Source organism: Anser cygnoides, chromosome 4, assembly GCF_040182565.1.
Source record: "Anser cygnoides isolate HZ-2024a breed goose chromosome 4, Taihu_goose_T2T_genome, whole genome shotgun sequence".
NCBI lineage: Eukaryota > Metazoa > Chordata > Aves > Anseriformes > Anatidae > Anser > Anser cygnoides.
Genome location: NC_089876.1, coordinates 61,938,975 through 61,962,139, shown reverse-complemented (window position 1 = coordinate 61,962,139; position 23,165 = coordinate 61,938,975). Strand labels below are relative to the sequence as shown.

At 43.1% G+C, this 23,165-nt stretch overlaps 1 protein-coding gene across 1 annotated transcript; it reads left to right on the top strand.

Annotated features, from left to right (window-relative positions):
* The first annotated feature begins 754 nt into the window (after nt 1–754).
* On the top strand, nt 755–23,068 carry PDGFRL (platelet derived growth factor receptor like). Its single transcript, XM_048049815.2, has 6 exons — nt 755–913; nt 7,923–8,217; nt 15,549–15,700; nt 17,162–17,455; nt 17,773–17,912; nt 21,429–23,068. Exons 1-6 carry the CDS (start codon nt 859–861, stop codon nt 21,615–21,617), a joined length of 1,125 nt encoding a protein of 374 aa, XP_047905772.1. The 5' UTR covers nt 755–858; the 3' UTR covers nt 21,618–23,068.
* Nucleotides 23,069–23,165: the final 97 nt, after the last annotated feature.

The window sequence follows — 23,165 nt, the reverse complement described above, 5'->3', positions numbered from 1 at the left end:
ATACTTCTTGTAGAGGAGAAAAAAACTGTTTTAGGTTTAAATCCCTTATTTTTTCCAGTGGTCTGGTGATGGGCATAGTAGAAGTGTGTGTTTCATACTTCCTTCTAAGCTCTCAAGAAGTCATCAAAACACAGAATAACACCCTTTGATTTGGGCATTTTGACTTCTGGTGCCAAACCAGAGATGATGTTAGGTTTGACTTCCAGAGGGAGCGAGTAGTCCTTGGCATTCATGTTGCTTGACTTCCTGAAGCACCCTGCAGTGATCCCACATGTAGAAGTCTCTATAGGTTGATGGGAACCAACAGCCCCCACCAGTGCACAGCCACATATGGCAAACGGTCACTGATGAGCTAATCTAGATGATAAGCTTCCACATGTGTCTCTGCAGAGCAGATTATTATGTGCAGCAGCTACTGCGTGGCATGCACTGAAAGCAGAGCCCTGCTTGACCATCCTCGACCAGAGGAGACAGCTGGGGAAGTGGAGCTGGCGGGGGGGACCCCTCTGCTATCCTCTCCAGCCCTATGAGGAGCGGTGGAGAAGACAGAGCTGCGAAGTGAGCGATGTAAGCCGGGCAGAAGGCACAGAGTCCTTTCCCGGGGAGGATCCGAAGCAGGTGCCAGGCAGGTGGTGGAGCCCAGCAGAAGACCCCCCGCCGAGGCCAGGTCAGCGTTGCGCCCTGTCCCCGGGGCAGCGCAGCCGTGAGGGACCGTCCCGCCGAGCCCAGCCCGGGGCAGCGGCCCGGGGTTCCCCGCAGCGGCCGGCTCCTCCCCGCGGGGCCCCCCGTCGCCGCTGCTGGGCCGCCTCCGCCGCCGCGCCCGCCCCGCCTCAGCCCAGCGCCCCGACCGCTCTCGCCATGCGGCTCTGGGTGCTCCTCAGCCTGCTGCTGCTGCAGGACGCGCTGCCGCACGGTGAGCCGCCGCGACCCCCCTTGTCCCCCCCGCACTTTGCCTCGGGCTTCCCCGGCTGCTCCCCCGCTCCCTGACCCGCGGAGCGCCCCCCGCCCGCCGCCATGAGGCACCCCGCGGCGGGCCGGCGGCCATTTCGGGGAGCCCGCCCTCCCCTGGGGGGCGGTGGGTGCGACCCCACAGCGAGCCGCAGAGCCAAAACGTGGCTTCGTTCAGGGCAGAGATTTTGGGTGCGTGTAGGGGGGTGTTGGAAACACCAGCTACCCCTCTGCTGCCTCGCCGTTTTAGCCAGCTCTCAGGTCCGTGCGCCTGTCCCGAGGAGGCTTAGTGCTGCGCGTGGCGCTCAGTTACAAAAAAATAATAATTATAATCAATGTCACTTGTGAGGGAAAGAATGACACTTCAGCCCCCGAGGTGTGCCTCGGGACGTGGTTGCCACGAGCCCATCTCCCACCCCAGGCCCCTTTGAGGTGTCCTTTGCTGTGGAGCAGGCGTCGTGTCCCTGCATGGTGCTGGTGGAAGATTCCGGCTGCAAGTGGGTCAGTTCGTGCCTGGCAGGCATGAGTCCTTAACTTTCTTTCTTTTTTTTTTTTCCTCTTGATAAATCTCATTTCTATGTGTTTTGTGCACTGTTGGCCTTTTCATAGGAAGGACCGAACTTTGTTTGTAACTCAGTTTTATGTTGCGATGAACTCCTGGCAGGGGAAGGAGTTAGTTTTTGGCTTGGGAATAAAGTTCCTAACCAACTTCTCTGTTACTCGTACTTGTGGCTCTAGTCAGTGGCTTGTGCTCTTACTCTGAAAATGTCCGTCATTGTGTGATCTGTTGATGGAGAGGGCAGCTGAAGCACAGATTGAAGCATCGTCCCCTTCCTGCTGCCGTTTCGCATGTGTTATCAGTAAAAGTTTGGGGAGTGAGGTCTGTCAGCCTGGGGGAGGCTGCGTGGTGGTGAGGGTTTGTAGAGAAACCTGAGCCAGGCTCTGAAATGCACGGCGAAAGGAAAAGAGGCAGCTACCACAAGTGGCCCAGGACATAAGGGGAAAAATTATTTGTAAGAACATAAAAATTCTTCACCCTGAGAGCTGTTAACCCCTGGAAGTAGTTATCCAGGGAGGTTGTAGAGTCTCCAGGCTAAGAGATTGTCAAAGTGCCCTGAGCAACTGGACTAGGGTAGGAAGGACCTTCCAGATGCCCTTTCCAGCCTAATTTTTATTATGACTATGTACCAAGGGATTGCAGTCTGGGCAAGGAGTTGCTGTACCAGTGTGGTGTAGATTTCTCCTTAAAGATGGTGTGTGTGGATGTGTAGTACCACATCAAGAAAGGTATTCTCTATTTAAGAAATAGACAATAAAAACACAGAATGAGAAATGAGTTGCAACTTAGGCAAAAGGTTTTCCAGGCTAACTTTCTTCTTGCTTCATCTATGCTCTGTTTGGAGGTTTGGCTGGGTGCTTTATGCTGGGTCATCCAGGGGCTCATCTGTGTGAGAAATAACCTGGCATATTTAATGATAGCTATTAATTTAAAGCCATAGGCTTAATCAGATTGCTAAACAGCCTTCCTAACATAGCTTGTGTCAGTTTATGACCAGTGAAATATGTCTCTCCAGATTGCCTACGTGAATGTCAGTATGCCACTCCACGTTGTCTGTGCGAGTGCTGGTTTGCATGGTAGCCTTGCACTTGAAGTACCACAGATAGAGGTGTGTCCAACCTGTTTTGTTCTGTTAGCTACAATCACAAAGATTCTACCCTCTCATCCTAATCCTAGGGGTTCAGGGTGATTCTTTATGGTAATGTACTGCTTGATTTATTATTTTCTTCAAGTAAGAAGGCACCCGTGTTAATGTGAGTTGAAAGGCCTCTAATGCTGCCAAGATGTAGCATGGGACCTGCCGTGTGGAATGGGTATGTCAGGTGGATGGTGCACACAGTTCCTCTGTCCTTGTGAAAGACCTTGCTCGCTGTCTGCTTCTGAAGCTCTTAGTGGGCACTTGAAGGAACTCGGGCACTCTCCAGTTGTAGCCCATGCAGCTGTGAAACCAGTGGAGCATGCACGTGGATATAGGTGATGTCTCAGGTCAACACTGAATGCGTTTTGCATTCTGTGACTGATACTCATTTGGGGATTTTTGTGTGTGTAGCATCTATGAGAACAAGGCGGGGGGGGGGGGGGGAGAAACGTTAAAAGGTGCTGTGAACCGGGACCAAAAGTGCTGCATGACATATTTTTGTGACGTATTGATGTACTGTCTCCTGCTTGGACACAAAAGGTTAGCTAGGGAGCCTGAATGTACCATTGCAGAGGAAATGAGTGCAGTGTATCCTGGAATTGATATTTGGAGCAGATCGGAGGTAGACGTGATGTGTGTTCTCAATGAATATTTTTCAACTAAGCCTTTTCTTTTTAATTATAAGTGCTGTCCCTTTATTTAAACAGTGGGGGTTCTGTGCATAAACCCAGTGAGAGGGTAAAGTACCCCAAACATGGCATATTCACATACCTGAGTAAATGGGGTGGTTGAGTTTGTTCCCTTCCCTGGGAAGGTCTTGCAGTTTGGGTAAGAGAAAGGAGGAATCAGTGCGGTGAGTTCTTTGTTTGCAGATGGATTTGATAGCGTGTCCTCTTCATCTGAGGTGATAGACTACTGTACCAGTTAGTTACTGGGCTCACAGAGATTTAATTCAGCAATGACAGGGTGGGATTATGAAGTGCAGAAAGTGGTGGCATCAGGCTTGCATGGAAACTCACATCTCAGGGATGTGCAGGAGAGAGGCAAAGCAAGGTTTTCTGTGTAGGAAGGTAAAATCTCCTGTGATGGCTTTTCCTGAAATGCCCTGCTATCATCTGCAGGAAAATACAAGGTGAGAAAGACAGAGCCCCACTGTGCAGTGGGGAGCGTGGAGTAGGAGGAAAGTGTTTAGGCTCGCTGGGAACTAGAGAAACATGTGGAACAGAGGGAGCCTGTGTGGAAAAGAAAAACTGCATCTGGAGGAAATTAAAACCAGGCTTCTGGCACTTAAAATTGAAGCGCTTTCATAGGCAAATCTTTAACAGTTTCCTAGCAGCAGAATCTCAGGTGTGGAAGCGCACGCAGTTTGGGGTGATGCGTTTCCTCGGGGTGACGTTGTAAGAGCAGCGTGTCCTCAAACTAATGTATGTGTTGGGGTTGGCAGAACGTAATGGTAGTGGCAAAGAGCAGTTTGAACAAAAGGTCTGATTTTAAATAGGGTTAAAAAAAAAAAAAAGTGTGATGGAACCAAAGCTTGTGTGCTTACAGAGACAAAGCTGGGAAGTGCAAGGGGGAACTGGAGTGGATGGCTTGAAATGGGAATGCTCATCTGGCCAGTCAGTGGGACCTTCTAATAGCAGCACTCAATTTCCACGGGAACAGTGGAATAGCTTGCCCCAGAGAAGTGGCAGTATGTTTTGAAGAAAGCTGTAGTCTCAAATCTGGTGCCTGGTGAGCTCTGTCAGTAAAACAGCAGCTCTAGACAGAAAAAACAACCTGGTGACTGACCGCCCAGTGTACGACTGATCTACTAAGGAAAATCGGAGAGGCAGCGAGGGTCGGAAAGAACAGCAACAGAATAGCTTAGCCTTGTGCAGGCTGGATCGCACATGTCGGGGTGTGATGCCAAGTGTAATTGTTCAGATGCCACAAACGATGACTTCTTAGAGCAGCTCCTCAGAGAACCCCCGAGAAGAGCGGCAGTTCTTGACGTGATCCTGAGCAGTGCTCACAATTGGATTCAGATGTTGCTTTAGAAGAGCCAGACTCTAGTTTTAATATTCTTGCAGGAATAATCAAAGCCAAAGAAACCACTGGTGTGTTTAATTTGGAAAGGGGGAATTAAATAAAATGGGGAGGCTTATTAACTCACGTATGAGTTAAATACAAAAACTAGAATAAGGCAGACAAAAAAAATTTGAGAAACAGCATGCAAAAGGGATTAAAAACCAGCCGTAAATCTTTTTTTTTTTTTTTTTCTTGTAATGTGCTGGGTTGGGACAGGAAGAGATGGCCATAAACTCTAGTGCTGGTAGGAACAGGCAATAAGAAAGAACATCTACAGAAACTAAAACAGTAAATTAAAAATCTCATTACTTTTATGCATCTGTGTTCATGCACCTCTATGGAGGTGCTCAGGCTTTACTGGAAAATAGTGATGTTGTGACCCTATCAGGGACTTTGGTGAGTGCCATATCCTACAGGGCGCTGTAATAGACAAAACCTTTATGGGGAGAATCATTAGAAGACATCTTTCATTACTATGATAAAGAACTAGCTTTGGAGCAAATTGACAAAGCACATGCTTTTCAGCAGATGTATAAACCTGCATCAGAAAAAAACACCTAACAGTAAAGATTTGCTGAAAGATCTCCAAATTTTAAAAGACTGGGCAGTGAAAATAGGACTTGAAATTTTGTGTTGGTAGGTGCAAGCAAACACACAGCAAAAATGGCTGACTTCGCACACACGTTGATGGGTTACTGCTTAGGAATTATTGCTTAGAAATTGCTTCTTTGGAAATTGATCCTGAAATTATGTTTGATTATCCTAGAGAAAGTCAGCTCCTGATCCTTTCATTGCTGTCTTGAAAAGTAGTAAGCTCAGAAGACACCACTAATATGTACATCCATATCTTGAACCTAGTGTGCAGTCTGCTTTTGTCTTCTTTCTGCTACCCAAAGGTGATGCAATGGATCTGTTGTTCGTATGCATGTTCTGTACGAGGAACAATTAAATAGAGTAGGACTTGTCAGTCCGGAGCAGGTAAGTACCCTACAGCGCTGCGAAGGTACAGGGGGCTCACAGAAACAGTGGCACTTGTTCCCTTAATATAAAGCTAGGAGACATCTAATATTTATATATAGTTTCTGTAGTTTTGAAAAAGACACCAGAACAGTTAATAAAGGAAAAATCCAATACAGTAATAGCACTTAGAGCTCACAGGTTCCTCAAGCCAGGAATCAAATATGGAAGGGACAGAGATGTTTGGCCAGCCCCACTGCATACATACAGCTTTTCTAAAGTTACGCAGAGAAAGAGTGCTCCTGCCTGCTTCAACTTGCCCCTGCAATATATGTGGTGTGTCACTTACTAGGGTCGTGTGCTCGGAGTAGTTAGAAAATGGGTACAGAATAAAATTGGAAGAAACAAACATTTGTTTCAGTCTCCAGTCCAACAATCATAAAATGTTACTCTTTATCTTAAAATGCCACGATCTTTGGAAAGTGTTGCTGTCTGATCTCTTGTTTGTAGCTGGTGTTAAGGTGGTGAGGCATCTTTGCAAGCAACTTCACCAAGTTAATAACCTAGAATTGGGAAAATGTATGTACAGTGGGGGTGTGCAGCTCAGTAACTGCATGCGTGCCTCTCCAGAAGTTAACCTTATTACGTATGAGTCCAAAGAGCTCCAAAGGCATGGGGCAGAGTAAGAAGTCTGCACTGTTGTTGTCTTCCAGGAGTTTGTGTTGGGGTTGGTGTGGGACTAGAAGGAAATGCTGCTGAAAATCCCTGCTGAAATCACAGGGGCACAGAAGGGCTGGAAGGGGCCTCTTGGAATCACCCAGTCCAAGCCCCGGGGTGAGCAGGGCCACCTCGAGCTGGCTGTCTGTAGGGCCATGCCCAGTGGGGTTTTGAAGATCTCCACGGCTGGAGGGAGGCTCCGCAACCCCTCTGGGCAACCTTGAGCCGGTGGTTGACCACGCTTGCAGCAAATGGTGTGTTCTTGTTTCAGATTGGATTTCCCAGTTCTTCTTTGTGGTGAGCTCGTTGATTGGTTTGTACAGTAAGGTACCAGAGCACTTTTACGTGGAAAACCTGCACTCAGTGTAAGTTAGCTGTCAGGCATGCTTTGTGGATGTTTTGCTGTCGAGGGGCAGCAGTTTTAAGCTCATCTCACAAAAAGATCCGTGCTTCCCACTGTCAGTTAAAGTGTGAATATCTTCATTGTTAATTTATTTCAAAGGCTGCTGTCAACCTACAGGGGTGCTAAAATATGGAAATGCTTACGACTTACCTTGCTCTTTGCTGTGTGACTGCACGTGGGGTATGCCTGGCAAGGATAGGCAACGTCAAGCAGAGGTGGAGTGCTGCTGTTGTGCTGTTTTGGTATGCCTTGCATAGGGGTGAGGCACTGAGCAGTGCAAGTCAGAGAAAGGGTCATCAAAAAGATCTTGAGGAGTTTGCAAAGGAATTTTGAAGCTCAAAAACATTTTACACCTTTCCACCCAAGAAGTCAGCACAGTGAGTTTCATCCCATATACATTTGAATCTGGGGGTTAGGTTTTGTTTTTTGTTTTTTTTTTTTTTTTCTGAAAAGGATAATTTTGTGTTAGTCAGTTGGAGATACCTCTCTTTTCCATTTCATTTGCTTAGTTTTTAAAGGCTGCTGAGCATCCCTATTGCCTCCAGCAGGTAATGAAATCTCTTACCATTTGCCTCTAAATGAGATTTCAGTTTCCAAGATAAGTGGCCATAATAGAGAAGTGATGAATCAAATGCTGCCTTCAGGTGACTTCCAAGTTTTATTTCACGTCTCTCTTATGGTAACCTGCTATATTAAAAGGTTGTGCAGAACTGATAAATGTGTATAAACAGATAAATATGTATAAAGATGGGGGACTTGTATAGCGTTGCATACTAAATGGCAATGACAAAAGTAACTGGAGGGAAAAATACTGTCTTTCTTTCCCGTACCATCTGAGAAGTTCACATGCCTTACATATTTGTCTGTTTATGTGACCTGTAAGTATAGATTTTCCACATGTTATTGAACGCTTTCTCCTTTTTTTTTTTTTTTTTTTTCCTTTTTCTTTCCAGGAAAATGAGTCATGTCAGGGACTTCAAAAACTTACGGAAATTAACTCTTAATCATATTTGTGAATCTTTTATAGGAAGATCAAAATATTCTCTGTGATAATAAAGAAGAATTGTTTTGAGAGAAAACTGTATAACCTGTTTCTAATCAATAACATTGTCTTCTTTTCCTTATTTTACCAGTTATCGGACAGTCTGCAAAAAATAAGCATCCAAAAGAACCAGGGGAAAACAAAATTAGGCCTGTCAACAAAAAAGTAAAACCCAAAGGCCCCAAAATGAAGGAGAGAGAATCTGCTGACTCCTCTTCCAAGTCGCAGTCCATACTGATGCAGGTGATGGATAAAGGTCGCTTCCAGAAACTAGCTGCCACTTTAAGCCTGTCTGCGGGACAAAGCATAGAACTGCGCTGCAAGGGGAGCAATGTTACTTGGAGCTATCCTTCGTACCTAGACACCTTCAAAGACTCCAGACTCAGGTAAGCTATTTTTCATTTTTTTGGGGGGAAAAAGATGTGCTACCCAGTGGCTGCTTAAGCCTGTAACAAAGGAGAACCATCTTCCAGTCACGCCCAGTTACTGCCCTGTGATGTGCACTGTGCAATGGTCTCGTAGCACGTGAACTGGATTTCCTTCAGCTCAATCTAAAACAGAAGTTGTGGTCCAGGGGGACACCAGTGTGCTCCAGCCACTACCAAAGAACTACGCTAGAGCTGATCTGAAGTAAAACTATCAAAATATGTGAGAGGGGATGTCAGGTACTCACCACCAGCTGTGGTGCTCCACAGAGACCTGCTGCTGTTGGGCTGTGCTGGCTGCTAGCGTAGCTATCACCTGAGACACACCCATTAATTTCCTGAAAAGGCTCAAACCTGCATCTCTCAACTTGGAAAAAATAAAAATACTCCAACCAGTGCTCTAAGGAGTGAGTGAGGGTAGGCTTTACCTCTTCTGTCAAAGTTACCCTTGCATGCAGAGGGAATTGCAAGGTTAGTGGTGAGACAGAGTTTAACGCTGAGGATAGTCACCTTGGGTTTAGGAAGGTTTTTTCTTTCATCTAGTGACAGCTTAATGGAAACCACATAAATAGTTGTGAGAGCAGGAAGAGGAGCTAAGGACTTTCTCCCTCTCTCTGCCCCACCAGGTGAGTGTACTGTTGTTCTAAACAGCACCAAAAACTGTACTTTTGTTGGCCTTCCCAGTTCTTGAGCATAGTACATGATAGGGAAGTGTAGATTGAATGTACTAATTTCATTCTGTATTTGAAAGAGGAAGGGCATAAAAGGGAGTTCAAGGGTGTCTTCCACTAACACTTTTTGCCAAGAGAAGAGCCTGTTTTCACTATCTGTTTTATGGAGATTTAGGTTTAAGTGTCTGTGAAAGACAAGCAGTCAGGAGACTGAGGAGCACTGTGAACGATGCCCTAAGAAATAGCCATAAGGAGTACTTCTTGCATTATTAGGTAAGAGGAGCACAGAAGTATGAGCAAAGGTATCAAGCCCTACTGGCCTTCTTTTTCTAAATTAAGTAAAAGTTTGTGGGATCTTAAATAACCAAGGTTGTCTGAATCTCTGATCCATTTCCCTTCCTTACAGGCACGAGGCTGCCTTAAAATCATTCAGTTCCTTTTTCAGATACACTCTTCTTTCTACTTCTCTTTTCAAAGAATAAGGTTGAAAATTGACAGCTGTACCCTGTGGTCTGTACCGTACACTTATGAAATTCATGAGCTGATTCTTTTCTTGAGTGTATAGTTACTTGTCCCCTTACAGCTTAGGAGTTCAAGAATAAACTGGCTGCATAAACTTCTTCATAGCTAGTATAAGACTTCTGGTGTAAGAAGTTACAGCAACAAGCCTATTTATGCTGAGGGCTTATCTCAGCAGTATCTCCCAAAAGATCTTGTGGCTGATTTGAACAATTACTGTGCTTTCTTTTGCAATAAATGGTGTTTTATTCAGAGTTACGCCAGTAGGTGGCATATGTCAGCCGCAGTATGGGCCTGGCCTACTAGCATGCCAAAGCAGAATGTGCAAAATCATACCAAAAGGGAGAGTGTATGTGGTCGTGGGTCTCACTTCTGAGTGTAGCTCACCCTTTGCGCATCTGCAGATAGGCTGCGTTCGTGGTTTGGACTGTATGTATGGCCCTGTAGACCTGTAGATAACGTGTACACGTTATCTGAGTATTAACATCTGGCACTGAAGAAGGCAAGGCAAGTATTCTCAGTTTTCAGAGAGGGATCTGAATGCTGCTTCATTATTTGTTCGACTGTCTGTTCTTCTCTTGTACTGCTTTAGTGATGCAAAAGGGGTAAAATAGAAGAATTTGGGTGGTTCGGGGAAAAAAGATACGCATTTCCTAGTTTTGTAATCTGCCATTTTGCAGTTTGAAGCAGTTTGGGATTCTGTTGCCTCAGCAGTTTACCTCCCTGTTCTCATTCAAGTTCACAGTATTTGTAATTTTGTAACAGTAAAATGAAAGTTAATAATGTCACCCAAAATAAATGCTATAAAACGTTTCGGATGGATGGATATATCTTGCCTAAGTATTTTATTCTAGAAGTATGTTAGGGTTCTGTCTAAGGGTCTATATTGAAATATGATGATCTTTGCTTTAGAAAAAATATTGAGAAGTAAATTACTGAAGCAGTAAGACTGATTTAGACTGAATCAACTGTTTTAATTGTAAGCAGAAGACCCTATAACTAACTAGAGAAATTGAAGACATAGATTAATAGCACATTTCCGAGTCACGGAATGGTAATAATTTATGGAGACATAGACAACCACACCTTGTGCATCACATTTTTATCATGTCTTTGTTAATTATCTCAAGATCTTTGCTGTAGTGCTAACGGATGCACACAAACCAGTCTTTGTAGAACGTGCCCTTTATGAAAAGCAGAATTTGTATTCCTTCATTTTAGAAAGCTTTGATTGAATGTAACGGAAAGTATCATGAAGACCTCATCTAGCTAGCTTTCAAGAGGAGCCTAGATCTTCCTGGCATGCAAAAGCCCATGCAGTAAGCATCAACTATAAAAAGCAATTTTTGTAATTTTACAAATATTTTACGCAGATTATTTTAAAACAAAATGCTGAATGTAGGACAGAGGGGAGAAAATGAGGAAAAACTATTAGCAAGTAACCTACAGCAAAAATGATGTAATTCTGTAAATAGATTCATGTTCAATGTATGTTTTTGTGCTTAAAGATGCAGTGTAAGAGGTGAGATACCCACTGCCAGTTAGTGAGGTGTGGAGGGGAGCCCAGGCCAATAAACTGTACCTTGGATTTCCACGCTGGCCTTGCAAAAGCATTGGGACAACCGGAGGTGGCAGCAGCAGGGGCAAAGTGGTTGGGGTCTGCGGAGGTACTGGAAAGAGAAGAAGAGCAGGGGAGGAGAAGGAGAAGGTTGCTTGGACTGGAGGACAGGAGAGGCAGTGGTGACAAGGTCTGTGCAATTGCTGGGGACTGATGACTGCCTTCTGTTTGCTCGATGGTATATCCTTAAAGCAACTGATGCTCAGGCATCCATTTCTTGCTTGTCTTTAAGTAACAGAAGGTACATGAAATTCAATTGATCTGGTGGGAGCACTCATGAATTTTAGGAAAATCATAAAACCAGGAAGCATCTTGCATCTCCTGGGAGCTACTAACATCCTCAAACTCCAGCTGTTACGGGGAGGAAGCTTCAAGGACCCCCAGCATCTAGCAGAATTGCAACTGTATGGGGCAAAAGAGACTTTAAAGTTCAGGGTTGTGATGGCTCAACTAATTGGAGGGTTTGGTAGCAGCAGAGCTCTGGGGCAGAAGCTGATGTTGAAGGTGCTGACCAAGGTCTGCTTCCTGTAGAGAAGCAGGAGATCTGGGACAAAGAGTGTGTTTTGGTTTGCAGCTACTTAAATGTATGCATTTCCTGCGGGTGGTTACAAAAAGAGGTAGTGATAAAAGCCAGATGTTTTGCCTCCGTGCCATGCTTGTCGTGTTTTTATCTCACACATATGGAAAGGAGAAGACAGCAGCCTGAGGACAATATGAGTTTTCTAAGAAGGAAGAGGTTATATTTACAAAAGCCAGTTTTGTAATACTGATGGCTGTGGTTTCTTTGTTTTTGGAGGTATACTTTATGACTTTGCAGGTGAAGTATTTTTGCTTGGCAGTACCAGAGAGTCTGTGTTTAATAGGTCTGTAGCTGTTAACATATGCTAAAATTATCACATGGGGCTTGTGAGGGGAAGAGGCTGAGTGAAAGGAGGAGGACTCTTTGGCTGTCTCTTATCTTCAGCCAGAGGATGAATCCTCTCTTTCCACTGCCGTAACTAGAGGAAATACCAGCGCACGCTGAAATGACAGACTTTGCTTTAGAGACCATAGCAGGCAATACAGCTCGGGGAAGACAGCTAAAATTGTGTAGACTTTGCTGTTAAGTTAGGGGCACCCATCAGCTCACTTCAGGACTAGGTTATTATCTGTAGTGCTCTCTTACCCTATGCAGCATAAATACACCCTCCAGATAACTCTTTGCCGGGAAATTGTGAGTACTGGTTGAGTAATGTAGCCAAAAGTCCTGGTGTTAACAGTCAAAGATAGTGCGGGCACCTCTGGAATGGCAGGGCTGGAATGCTGTCTCGTGAAATGGTATGTAACAAGGTAATGACTGCAGGCTCACCCAGAAACTGGACTTACAGTGTGTGAGAAGGATCAAAAACTGAGAGGGATGAAGGAAAAAGAAGGGCAAGTACCTTTTCGCTTTCTTCTGCTCGAGAGCAAAAAGGTGCTCTGGACAAAGGCTAACTTCACGTGGTCTGTGCTCTGCCTGACTTGGAGCAGGGGTCTCTCCCATGTCAAAACCAGCTGTATCTATCAGATGGGTCTATGATAAATGAACTTAGATGAAATGGTTGTACTCCAGTTGGGTCAGAGTTGGAGAAGGACCGTGTGCATGTTTGTACATGGACAAGGAGCACTTTCCTAAGTCTTGAGGAAACCGTGAATGTTGTACGGGACAAATCTAGGCTGCTTTAAATTGACACAGGCTCCTGCTGGCTTAGAGGGTTGTTGTCTGTGCTTACGTCTAACTGCATTCCTTTTATTTCCATCTGCTCTGAAGTTTGAAAGCTAGGAGGCTTTTTTCTTGTGCTAAACGCTAAGGATGTTATGCCCTTCTCCTAGTGAGCCTGCATTTGAGATAAGCTCTTCGGTGTCAGTATGAGTGCAAGCTGCTTGCGAGGAGGTTGCTGGATACTCTTAAGTGAGGCCATGTACACTATATTTTTATCATCCTTTATCTCTTTCTAGCTTCTAAACTTGGCATAGCTTTTCTGAGAAAGGTCTTTTGAACTTAAAATAACTAAAGCTTAATAAGGTGAATGTATGGAATAGGATTTTGAAGTAGTTTTTTTTTTTTCTTCTTCTTTAAACAGCCTTGAAATGTTTCTATATACAAAATTTTTACTTTGTGATATGTAAAGCGCAGTGGAGTTTTGGCTTTTGAGACAGATTTTTCATCATCTAAAATACTAATGAAATGAAAGCTCTCCTGGAAATATAGGTCAGTTGCTTAATTTGCCATTTATAATTCATTTTATGTAGTCTGTTTTGTCTGCTTAACATGGTCACATCACAAGTCTCAATGTTTCCACTCCTTCTGTTGCCAGATTTTGTTGCTGCATGTTTGTGGATGACTACATCACGAGGCTATTGCCATTGATTACTGGGTGGCTGATTCTCAGTTAAACAGAACATGCTGCACAATAATTAATTAACTCTGACCTTATTTTTTTTGTCTGTTGGGATTTTTGAGCTATAGTTCAGTGTCTGCATCAATGGTTGGAGGCTAAATGTTCTAGCATAGTGTTTTCTGCAGTATTGACAATTAGCGCTGGTTACTTGCCAAACATTTTATGCCAACGTAGTTATGTAGCCTATGGAGTGGAGCTGTGGAATTAAATAATAGAGACTAGGACATGCTTTGGATTTCTCTCTTCTTCCTGTGTGTGATACAAAAAGGGTTTCTTGCCCACTTAGGAATTTGTCAAAGCTTACCCAAAAACTGAAGATGATTTATAATGTAAGGCAGTGTATATATTACAAATGAAAATGCTGCTTTTCCATAATCACATGATTCCAAAAATGGGAATCAGACAAGGTCATGTAGGACAAGTGAATTAGCAAGCAGGAAACACGATTTGCCTGTTTCCTTAGGCAGCCCTCAAAACTGCTCCGTGGTGCATGAGTGTGCTAACAGAGCCTGAAGGCTTCAGTGGAAAAGATAATTCTCAGCCCTGTTTGGGTTGTTTATTTGGCATGGTTTTAATTCCTGAGCTCCTGGCCTTGGCTGGAGGCTGAACATTGGGTTACGTGAACCTTTTCTCATGCTTGCGGGTAGTAAGTGCAGTCTCCTAGCAGAACACCCAGGGAGCTGGAAATCTCAGGGCACGTGTGTGGCTGAAAGCAGCAGCCTCTCTGGTTAAATAAATGAACGTGAGCAGCCAGCGGGAGGCTGCCTGCAATCGGGGCGTAAGTGAAACAGAACATCTAGCACAGGCAGCAGTGTCACGCACGTCTGCAGTAATGCTGCAGTGGCACAGTAACAAGAAGTTTTAGAGAGGAATGTCTTCAAAGTGTGCTAATCCCCCAAATAAAGGATTCGGTAAGTCTTGCATCTGCCTTGCAGGATAACCACTGTGTTATTGAAATAGGAGGATGGTAAGTAGAGAGAGAACCCACAGCTCAGTAAGAGCACAGGAGCTGTGGGGAATTGATGCGAGGTGTGTATTTGTCCAGACCCAATTTGAAACTCTAAAAAGGAGTTTGCTACCAAGTGTGTAAAACTGGAAAAATCTCTCCTGGCTTCATTATACCAGAAATGACCGTAGAAATCAATGTCTTGCAAAGGAAAGCAGGAAACCTTTGTGTTCTAAATATGCTACCATGTAAAGGCAAGTGGTAATAAAATAACATTTTTAAGGGTGAGAGCAGCAGTGAAATGCATCAGTACTGCCATGTGACTGTCCTGACAGGGTTCACGGACAACTGGTACTGTTGGACCAGTGCTTTTGCAGTCCATCAGAAGGTAACATAGCAGGTGCTGCTAGCTCTACCACCACCTCTCTGCAAGAAAGAGCCAGGAAAACAAACCTAAAAATAAAAAAGAACAAGATGAGATCGTGCCTACTGAATTTCGTAGTTAAGACCCTTAGAAACAGCCAGTATCTGTACACACAAATTAATTTACCAATTTCAATCCACCAAGAGATATATTTGGGAGAAAGAAGGAAAAAAAAGCAAGCCAAGCCCTAGAAATAATCACACAGGTGGAATTTCATGCAGCCGCCTCCTGGTACTGCCAGTGTGGTTACTAGGCACGAAGTACCTTTCTGTATACTGCTGAAGCAATGCTACAGTTGAAGTAAATGGTATCAGGAGTGGAACGTAATGCATGGGGTTGGCTTGGAGCATGAAAATATGGGATATATTTATATAGACGAACTGAGACAACGTACAGACAAACATTGTTTATGGCAATCACAGCCCATTGTCAAAATAGAGGCTCTGGAACAAGTTCAAGAATGAACCAGACGAGATCAAAGCTTACAAATGCTCATGCATATAGTCGAACTCAATAAAACTGTTGTGTGCAGGCCTTTGCTGGAGCAAAAGGGGAAGTTGCAACACAGCTCTGAAGGAGAGATGGGGCTGTTGCAGAGCAGGAGAGAAATAATCAAAAGTAGAAGAGCTCTGACGAAAATGTACAAGGAAACACACCAGTGCTTGTCTGTGCCTTTTGTTTTTCTTCTCCGCAGTTTAAAGCAGCTTGACAGGTACGGTCAGCTGATCCTCACAAACTCCACTGCAGCAGACACAGGTGAATATAGCTGCTGGCTGCAGCTATGCAATGGTAACAAATGCAGGAAGGATGAGACTAAAATGGGTTCAACGTACATCTTTTTCACAGGTAATTAATTTGGGGATTATTAATATATTCATAAAATATGTGGAAATAAAGATTGTTAGTAAGACAATAAGTCTGCTTCAGATCTTTTACTGTCAAGATGTTTTTTTTCCACAATTTTAGTCTATTTTTAGTAGATGTTAAGGAAGAAATTGCTGGTGAAGTTTGCAGACAATTACTCGCTTTATGTAATTTATGAGTCCACTTTTCCTATGGGTTATGCTACATGCATACATAAAAATGCACAGTGCAATGAAATCAAATACCTTTGAAAATACTGACATGTGCTGAGGATCTTCTACAAGTTGAATCCAAAGACTGTTTAATTTTTGAAAATGTGTCTTGATAAAGAAAATAGTTGTGTGTAGAAGACTTCTTTTGTCATGCCATTCAGGTGACCCCATGCATTCTCTCCCACCCCCAACACATTTCCAGTTACCTGCACCAAATTCAAAACCTTGGCCTCATTGATCTTGGCAAGGCCACAATTTCTCCCAAGTGCCTATGTAGCAAGCTGAGAGGCAAAACGCCCTACATGCGTGTATTGTCCTGCAGAGCTTGAGGTTGACTGTAGCCTTAACATGGTGTAGTAAATATCTGTGTGCAGTTTACTGCTACTTGGTGCAACAGAGTTGAAAACAAATGGTTAATTTGTTCTTCCAATGGAAAACTTTCTGAGTGGTAAAATAACCCTTGCTGTGCGATTAGAGCTAAAGCATTCTTGGCTAGCGAATATTCCAGGACAAATGCTAAGATAGGATTGTTTCTAGTAGGTTTTGGAGCTAAATAAGACCATGAGACTGTACAGAAGCCATTTATCAGAAGTGTTACATGATCCAAGGATACATTCCTTCAGAAAGGCTGGAATAAACTTTTCAGTCAAGTTATTAGGTTAAATGCTCATGCTATAAAGAGGAATTTCAGCTTTATAAGGAGGATGCCAAATATGGAAATACTCTTTAACTGTCAGTGTGAAAGCACTAAATATTTCAGCTACATTGCAGAGCAGGAAATCAAACACTTTACTTAAAATCGTATGTATAGAAAGGCTGTAGCTCCAAAAAATACCTCTTTCTAGATACATCTTATCTTACCGGTGGTGGTGTTTCTTTTAATGTTTGTTACCATTTAAAATTGGGTGAGTGAACAGAATTAGATACAGATGAGTATTTAGATATTTATTGAAAAGGAATTCTAAAGATTTTCCTAATCTAAAGAAATCTGACTACAAGACTGCAACGAAGGCTATTTTGAATTTCTTTTTAATTTAATGTTTTTAATGCAAGCTGTGTAAATACATAGTCTCAGATTAGAAAAGTGTTTTTTTTGTGTGTGTGTATTTGAAGCAAAAAGCTTTGGGTTCATTTTTAATGTTGCCCGTAGCGATTTCCTCATGTATTTTCTCTTCTTGGTGTTAAACCAAGATTTAAACATTATTCTAACTATTTAAACTCTTTTGCTTAGATAAAGAGGAACTTTTTGTACCTACTCCCAGTTATTTTGAGATTGTCTACCTGAACCCAGATAAACCTGCAGTCATCCCATGCCGTGTTACTACTCCTTCGGCAAAAGTAACTCTACACAGGGAATTTCCAGCAGAAGAAATTGAAACTGATGGAACTAATATTATTTATGATGTTAAGAAGGGTTTTGTCTACCAGCACCCTACTTCTGATCACAAAGGTATCGTCTACTGCAAAGCAGAGTCACAGGGAGCACCTCAGATTTCCATCAAGTATCACCTACTCTATGTGGAAGGTAAGGTGGTGTTTCCTATATACTTACACTGACTCCTGTTTCTTCTGCTGACACGGTTTAGAAAACAAGTTTTAAAAAATGAATTTGTAAATTAAGTAATCACTGAATTTTGAAATCTTCATCAAAACTGTATCTGATAAAGCTTTGTACATATAAATTCCAGCAATTTTCCGGTATAGGGTGGAAAGCTGCAGCTGTACATCACTTACCTGTTGCATTAAGCAAACTGATTCACAGCTCGTGTCTTGAATATGTTTTATTGGTGTATTTCACTTCAGAAACCGATTTCCAGTTTCCCAATACTGTCTTTCTATCAGTCCCCAAGGGCCCACCCTCAACCACAATCATGGCATCATCCAATAGAGCAGAAGTCAGTGATGGCGTTCATGTAATCTGCACCGTTCTCGGGGAGCCAGATGTAGATGTGAACTTCAGCTGGCAGTACCCAGGGCAAGAGGTAAGAGGTGTCTGCCTTGGCTGAAATGTTTTTTTTTCTTCATAAAGGCAATATTTTGAATGCCAGTTGCTGTCTAGATTTGGAATGAAGATTCTTTCCTATTGTGGTGACTGCCTCTTGCTAGCTCAGGCATGCTGGCAGGAGGAGGCAGCACATCCCTTTTGAACTTCAGCCCATCTTTCCCTGAGAGCCTAAAAGCAGCACAGAAGTGAGGCTTGAGAGCTCTTACGCGTGTTAGCAAAAATCAAGCTGAGCAAAGCTCACCCCTCCCTCAGGTTTCCATTCCAAAGACACTTGGCCTCTGGCAGCATTTACAAAGAAAAGCCTGGTCAAAGCCCAGCCAGCGTCAGGAAGCTATTCTAGGGCAGTTCACAAAGCCATTCTGATGCCTCTGCTTTTGATATTCTATCCATTTCCGTGGCTTGGGCACATGAATCATCAAAACCCAGAACCTTTAAACTGAGTTGCTGCTCAGATCCAGAAGCACAGACAACTGCTTCTGCCCACACTCATCTCTACTGCTGTTTATCCTAAGCAGGCTAGGAGCAAGAGAGGGACTGCTGGAAGATGCAAACCTTCACCAGAGGAAAGGGGTCCTGTAGGACCTGAGGGATTGTATTGTATTCCACTTGCCTGCCTTCCCAGTGCTGTGATGTTACAGGATGATGCAGAACTCACTAATGAGGCCTTAGCATCAGCACTGGTGTCCCTGAGCCAGCATGAAATTAAGTTGTCTGACGGTGGAGTTTATTGTTTAAGTGAGTGATCAGAGTTCAGTGCTTACTGGGCTTGAGGAAAAATTCAAATCTGAAGCCCTAGAAGTTTGCTGTAGCCAGTAAGGTAGAGACTGTAGCACTCTCTCTGCCATGTAAGGAGTGTGCCTTTTCAGGGGAAAATAAATGATGAGAGAGGAAGTGAGCACCGAAGGGATTTAAAAGGTTGGTGATGGTGCTGGGCATGTGGAACCAGATTTCTGGTTCTTGCTTAGGTGGTAGGGTTTTTTGTTTGTTTGTTTGTTTTTCATGGGGATTCTTCTATTTTATTTTATCTTTTTGCTGGTCAATATTGTAAAATTTCATGCTGAGACTCAGTCTGAGGGTTCATGAGTAATTACCAGCTTACCCTCCCTGTCCTCCTCTTTAAATGAGGGCAGCCACAGCTTGCATTTGGTGAGATGCTTGGTACTAAGAGCATGGATTAGGTGATCTGGGGAGTGAGCACTAGGTGGAGCGTGGGAAGAGTTTGGCAGAAGAATTCATGTTTCCGGAGTCTATTCGAAGTTAGGAAGGAAAGCGGCAGGTGTCTAAATGGCTGGAGAAGCTTGCAGCTGTTGGTGGAGTAAGAAGTAAAATGGAAGGGAAAAGTGAAGTGTCTTCAGCTGCAGGGAACTGATGGAACTGAAAAAAACAATAGTTTTTTTGTTTGTTTGTTGTTTTTTTAGTTAAACACTCAAGTATCTTCCTCTAAGCTTAGCCCTTAGCATTACATTGAGTGAGATACAGAAACAAGTTGCAGTGTCTCTGTCCTTCAAAGGGGAAGCTTTGTCTCTGACAGTCTTCATAACAATTCACTCTCTTGGACAGGGAAGAGAAGAAATACCCCCATTGACCACATTAGCTTTGTTGGCTGATTGATATATATTTTTGTTGTTGTTAATTTCCCTTGCCATCTGTATATTGGACTGTAGTAACTGCCTGTACAAACCCCAGTTTTACATCTTCTGTAATTGACAGTAATCGCTAAATACAAGCAATTGAAGGAACTCAATTCTGGACTCAGGCTGGCTTTCCAAAACTCCGTATCTTGTTAGTGTCTGCCCCTTGCTCCTTTTGCGCTTTCAGAGTTGAATGGGTGCCCAAGCGTGGCTGCTGGCTGTTGTTGGCCCAGTGGTCCTACAGAACCTGATGCGGAGCTGGCACATGCACTGCAGTTATGTCTTTCTAGCCCTGATCGAACATAAATAACTAAGCATGCAAATTACCTCCCTTATTTGCTGTAGAAACTGCACCTGCAGTCCAGGGCGCATGCTATCAGCAGAAGACTACACCCTCTGACTGTACCCACCTGCTGAGAGAGACAGACTTTGGCCTGTGGCTTGCATCTCTCTACAGCCTAGAGAGGGCTTGTGTGCTAAGCGACAGGCAAAAACAGTCTCAGCTCCAGCTGTGCCTGGGGAAAGGGAGGGAAGAGTCTTGTTTGGGTTTCAGCCCCAGCAAACTAAATGCCAGAGGAGCAGCAGTGTACGCGTCTTGCAGACTTCGTCAGTTCCACTCCCCTCTAATTTTGAACTTTAGTTAAGAAGCAAGTCCCTACAGTAACTCATTAGGTGGGGGTGGAGGGAGCAGAAAGGGGAACATCAGTGATGCTGCTCTGATACACCTCTTTTCGTGCAAGAGAAATGAGCTACACAGTTCTAAGACCTACTAGATCCTTCTGCTCCCTGCTGCTGCTTTCAGTGCAGGGGTATCAGTGCTATCTTTTTTCCCTGCTACCCCACCCAGCACCTGGACAGCCACTTACCGCTTTGTCTGCTGAGTCTTTTAGCTGGTGCATTGTAGTGGAAGGACCCTCACCTCATCGCTGTAGACACTACCTCGCCCTCCCACTTTCTTCCCCCTCAGATACTTTTTCCCTTGCCACTCCCTGACAATTGCATTTGCTCACTCACCTGCTGCGAATGCATACTGATCCACTCCTTAATATGCTTCCCTGAAACTATCTTCAAAGCAGAAGGCAATTAGTTTGAGGAAAAACTGGGATAGTGGAAGCCCAGCCAGGCAAATAGTATCTGCCTTACGTGGCATTAACCTTCACTTTTAATACAGTCAGGGAAGCTCCACTTGCTGTACCTAAAACCTAACTTACCAATGCTTGAATTTAAGTGTGCAGTACTACTTGAAGGCAGTACTTGATTTTTCGGACTGGGAACATGAGTCTAGTGCTCTGCTAAGCAGAGCTTTGCTTGATTCCTTCTAAAGAGTTAAGAATGTCTAGAAGAGCTTGCCATGAACCTTGAGGAGGAGGCATTAGGGTTTACAAAATATCATTTAAAGCTACTTACTCATTGTGCTAAAAGAGAATTAGGTGAATCTTGGTCAGCTAACTCATGCCACTGCTGCCTTCCCTTCTAGGACGTGCCAAATGGCTGAAAGTAAGTCCACACATCCATCTCAAACTGCTCCCCTTCCCCAGCCTGCCTCCCCTCTCTGAGCGAGTACGCAAACACAACCTGACAAGTGGACCACAGCATCTACTGAGCTCAGTCATACACTTAAGGCAGAGCTTTGGCAACCCATAACCTACTGAGCCACCAGTCTAAAGCTGTCTCTCCCACTTCAAGTGCAAGTTCTCTGCGTTGTATTGTCTTTATTTGGTGTAACTCGCTGGTGTGTCAATACTTAACATAGGAGTCTTCGCTGTGACTTTCAGAGGTAGACTTGGGCTGACTGCTTGCTTCAGAATTTGATAGAGTCACTAAATACACTTTTTTTTTTTAAATTTTTTTCTTTTAAACAGTCTGAGAGGCCTGTGATTATCCAAAACTTCTGGAGACTAATAAACAGAGGAACTGGACATACCACAAGAATCTCAAAGAGCGTTCTTGTTATTGAAGATTTTGAAGCCAGAGATGCTGGAAACTACATTTGTATAGCTCAGAACCTACAAGGAGAAACAACTGTGGCCACTGAAGTGGAACTGAACTGATAGGAAAGGCTTCTGGACCCATAATGAACTGTATGTTATTTTACATTTTAACCAGTTAGTTTTTTATTAATGTTTAAATGGAAGTTTTCTCTATCACTTTCTTTTCATATGTCCATACATTCCATTTTCAGTAGCTTGACAGGCCAAACATCTGGCAGTAGTCAATTGTGAGTTAAAAATACTATGAAGTATTAAACTTTAAGCCTGAACATGCACAGGGCTTATAATATTTAGGAATAGGTACTCTTGGGCTTTGCATATGGGCTTTTTCTCAAACTCTTTTACAAGATTAGCCTGCTGGATGGTTTGTGCCTTTTTCCTCCATGAAAACCGAGAGGATATAAAAACTCCACCAGTGCAGGCATCTCTTTTTCTGGTGCTGTGCAATTTTTAAAGTTTAGAATACTGTACATGTTTAAAAAAATCATATAGAACTAGCCAATAGCAATGTTTATTTTGTAAGAATAATTAAAATAATTAACAGTATAAAACAGTAAACTTGTGTACATGTGTGTGTTCATTTTTTATATGTATAAGGATACAAACCACAATATTCTTAGTCCTGGGGAAGACTAGTAATAAATAAATATTAAAGTACTAGAGGGTGTCTCCAGAGACTTGTAAGTGGTTGGATACATTAGATTTTTTTTGCTCATGTTGTTGCATTCTTACAACTTACTATGTAGCTTGTTTACAGTTCATTCCTCAATAGATGTAGCAATGTAGCATTGTTTTTGTTTGCTAAAAGTAAAATTTGCATTTATTTATATGGTATCATTTACAGAAGAAAAAATAACATGATTAGATTAATGTTCGATTATACAGCAGATCTCTTCTCAGGTTAAGTTTAACTTGATTGCATTAATTTACTTCGGAGGAAAGGAAAGAAGTTTGATTTACACAGAACAGTATCTGGATAAATAATCAACTGCTTCTCTCACCATGAATTTAGTTCCCACTGCAAGGAAAGAGCCTTTCCAGAAAAAAGGTAAGACTTTGATCCCAATGTTGTTGGATGCTTCAGCAATGGTTATTTTTCTCCTAGGGCTTGACCAAAGAAATCCACGTAAGCTAGAACTTCTGATACAAAACTAATCAGTAGTACAATTGTGTGACAAAAAAATATCTTATTGCAGGCCATTTTATTTACAAGGCATGTGAAAAACATCTTATTCTGAGCATATGAGGAACCAAACCGGGGGCCTTGCCCCTGCTTAGACACTTAAATATGTCTCAGGCTGCATTTGACTAGAATTCCTAAAGCTTTCGTTTGGTGCTGGCTTGAAATAATCCCGCAGCTCCAGATAATTGAGACCTTTGAGCAAATGTATATAGTACTGTTTTGAGTGGTGGTAGTTAGTAAGTACAAATAGTGTAAAGAAGGGCAGCTTATCCATAATGATGATTAATCTGATTATTACCATAACTAATTAAGGCATTGAACAGGCTTGCTGAAAGTTGTTTCTTCATAGTGCAGGAACCTAAAACAACGTAATTGATATGATAAATGTCAGTGAAAGACTGAAATGGCTATGCAAGTCTCAGGAA

Excerpts from the sequence above, each read along its gene's own strand:
- PDGFRL (XM_048049815.2), top strand. The coding sequence starts at position 859 with ATGCGGCTCTGGGTGCTCCTCAGCCTGCTGCTGCTGCAGGACGCGCTG. Across the intron at positions 914-7,922 it reads GCAGGACGCGCTGCCGCACG|TTATCGGACAGTCTGCAAAA; the intron begins GTGAGCCGCCGC and ends TTATTTTACCAG. Across the intron at positions 17,456-17,772 it reads TCACCTACTCTATGTGGAAG|TCCCCAAGGGCCCACCCTCA; the intron begins GTAAGGTGGTGT and ends TCTTTCTATCAG.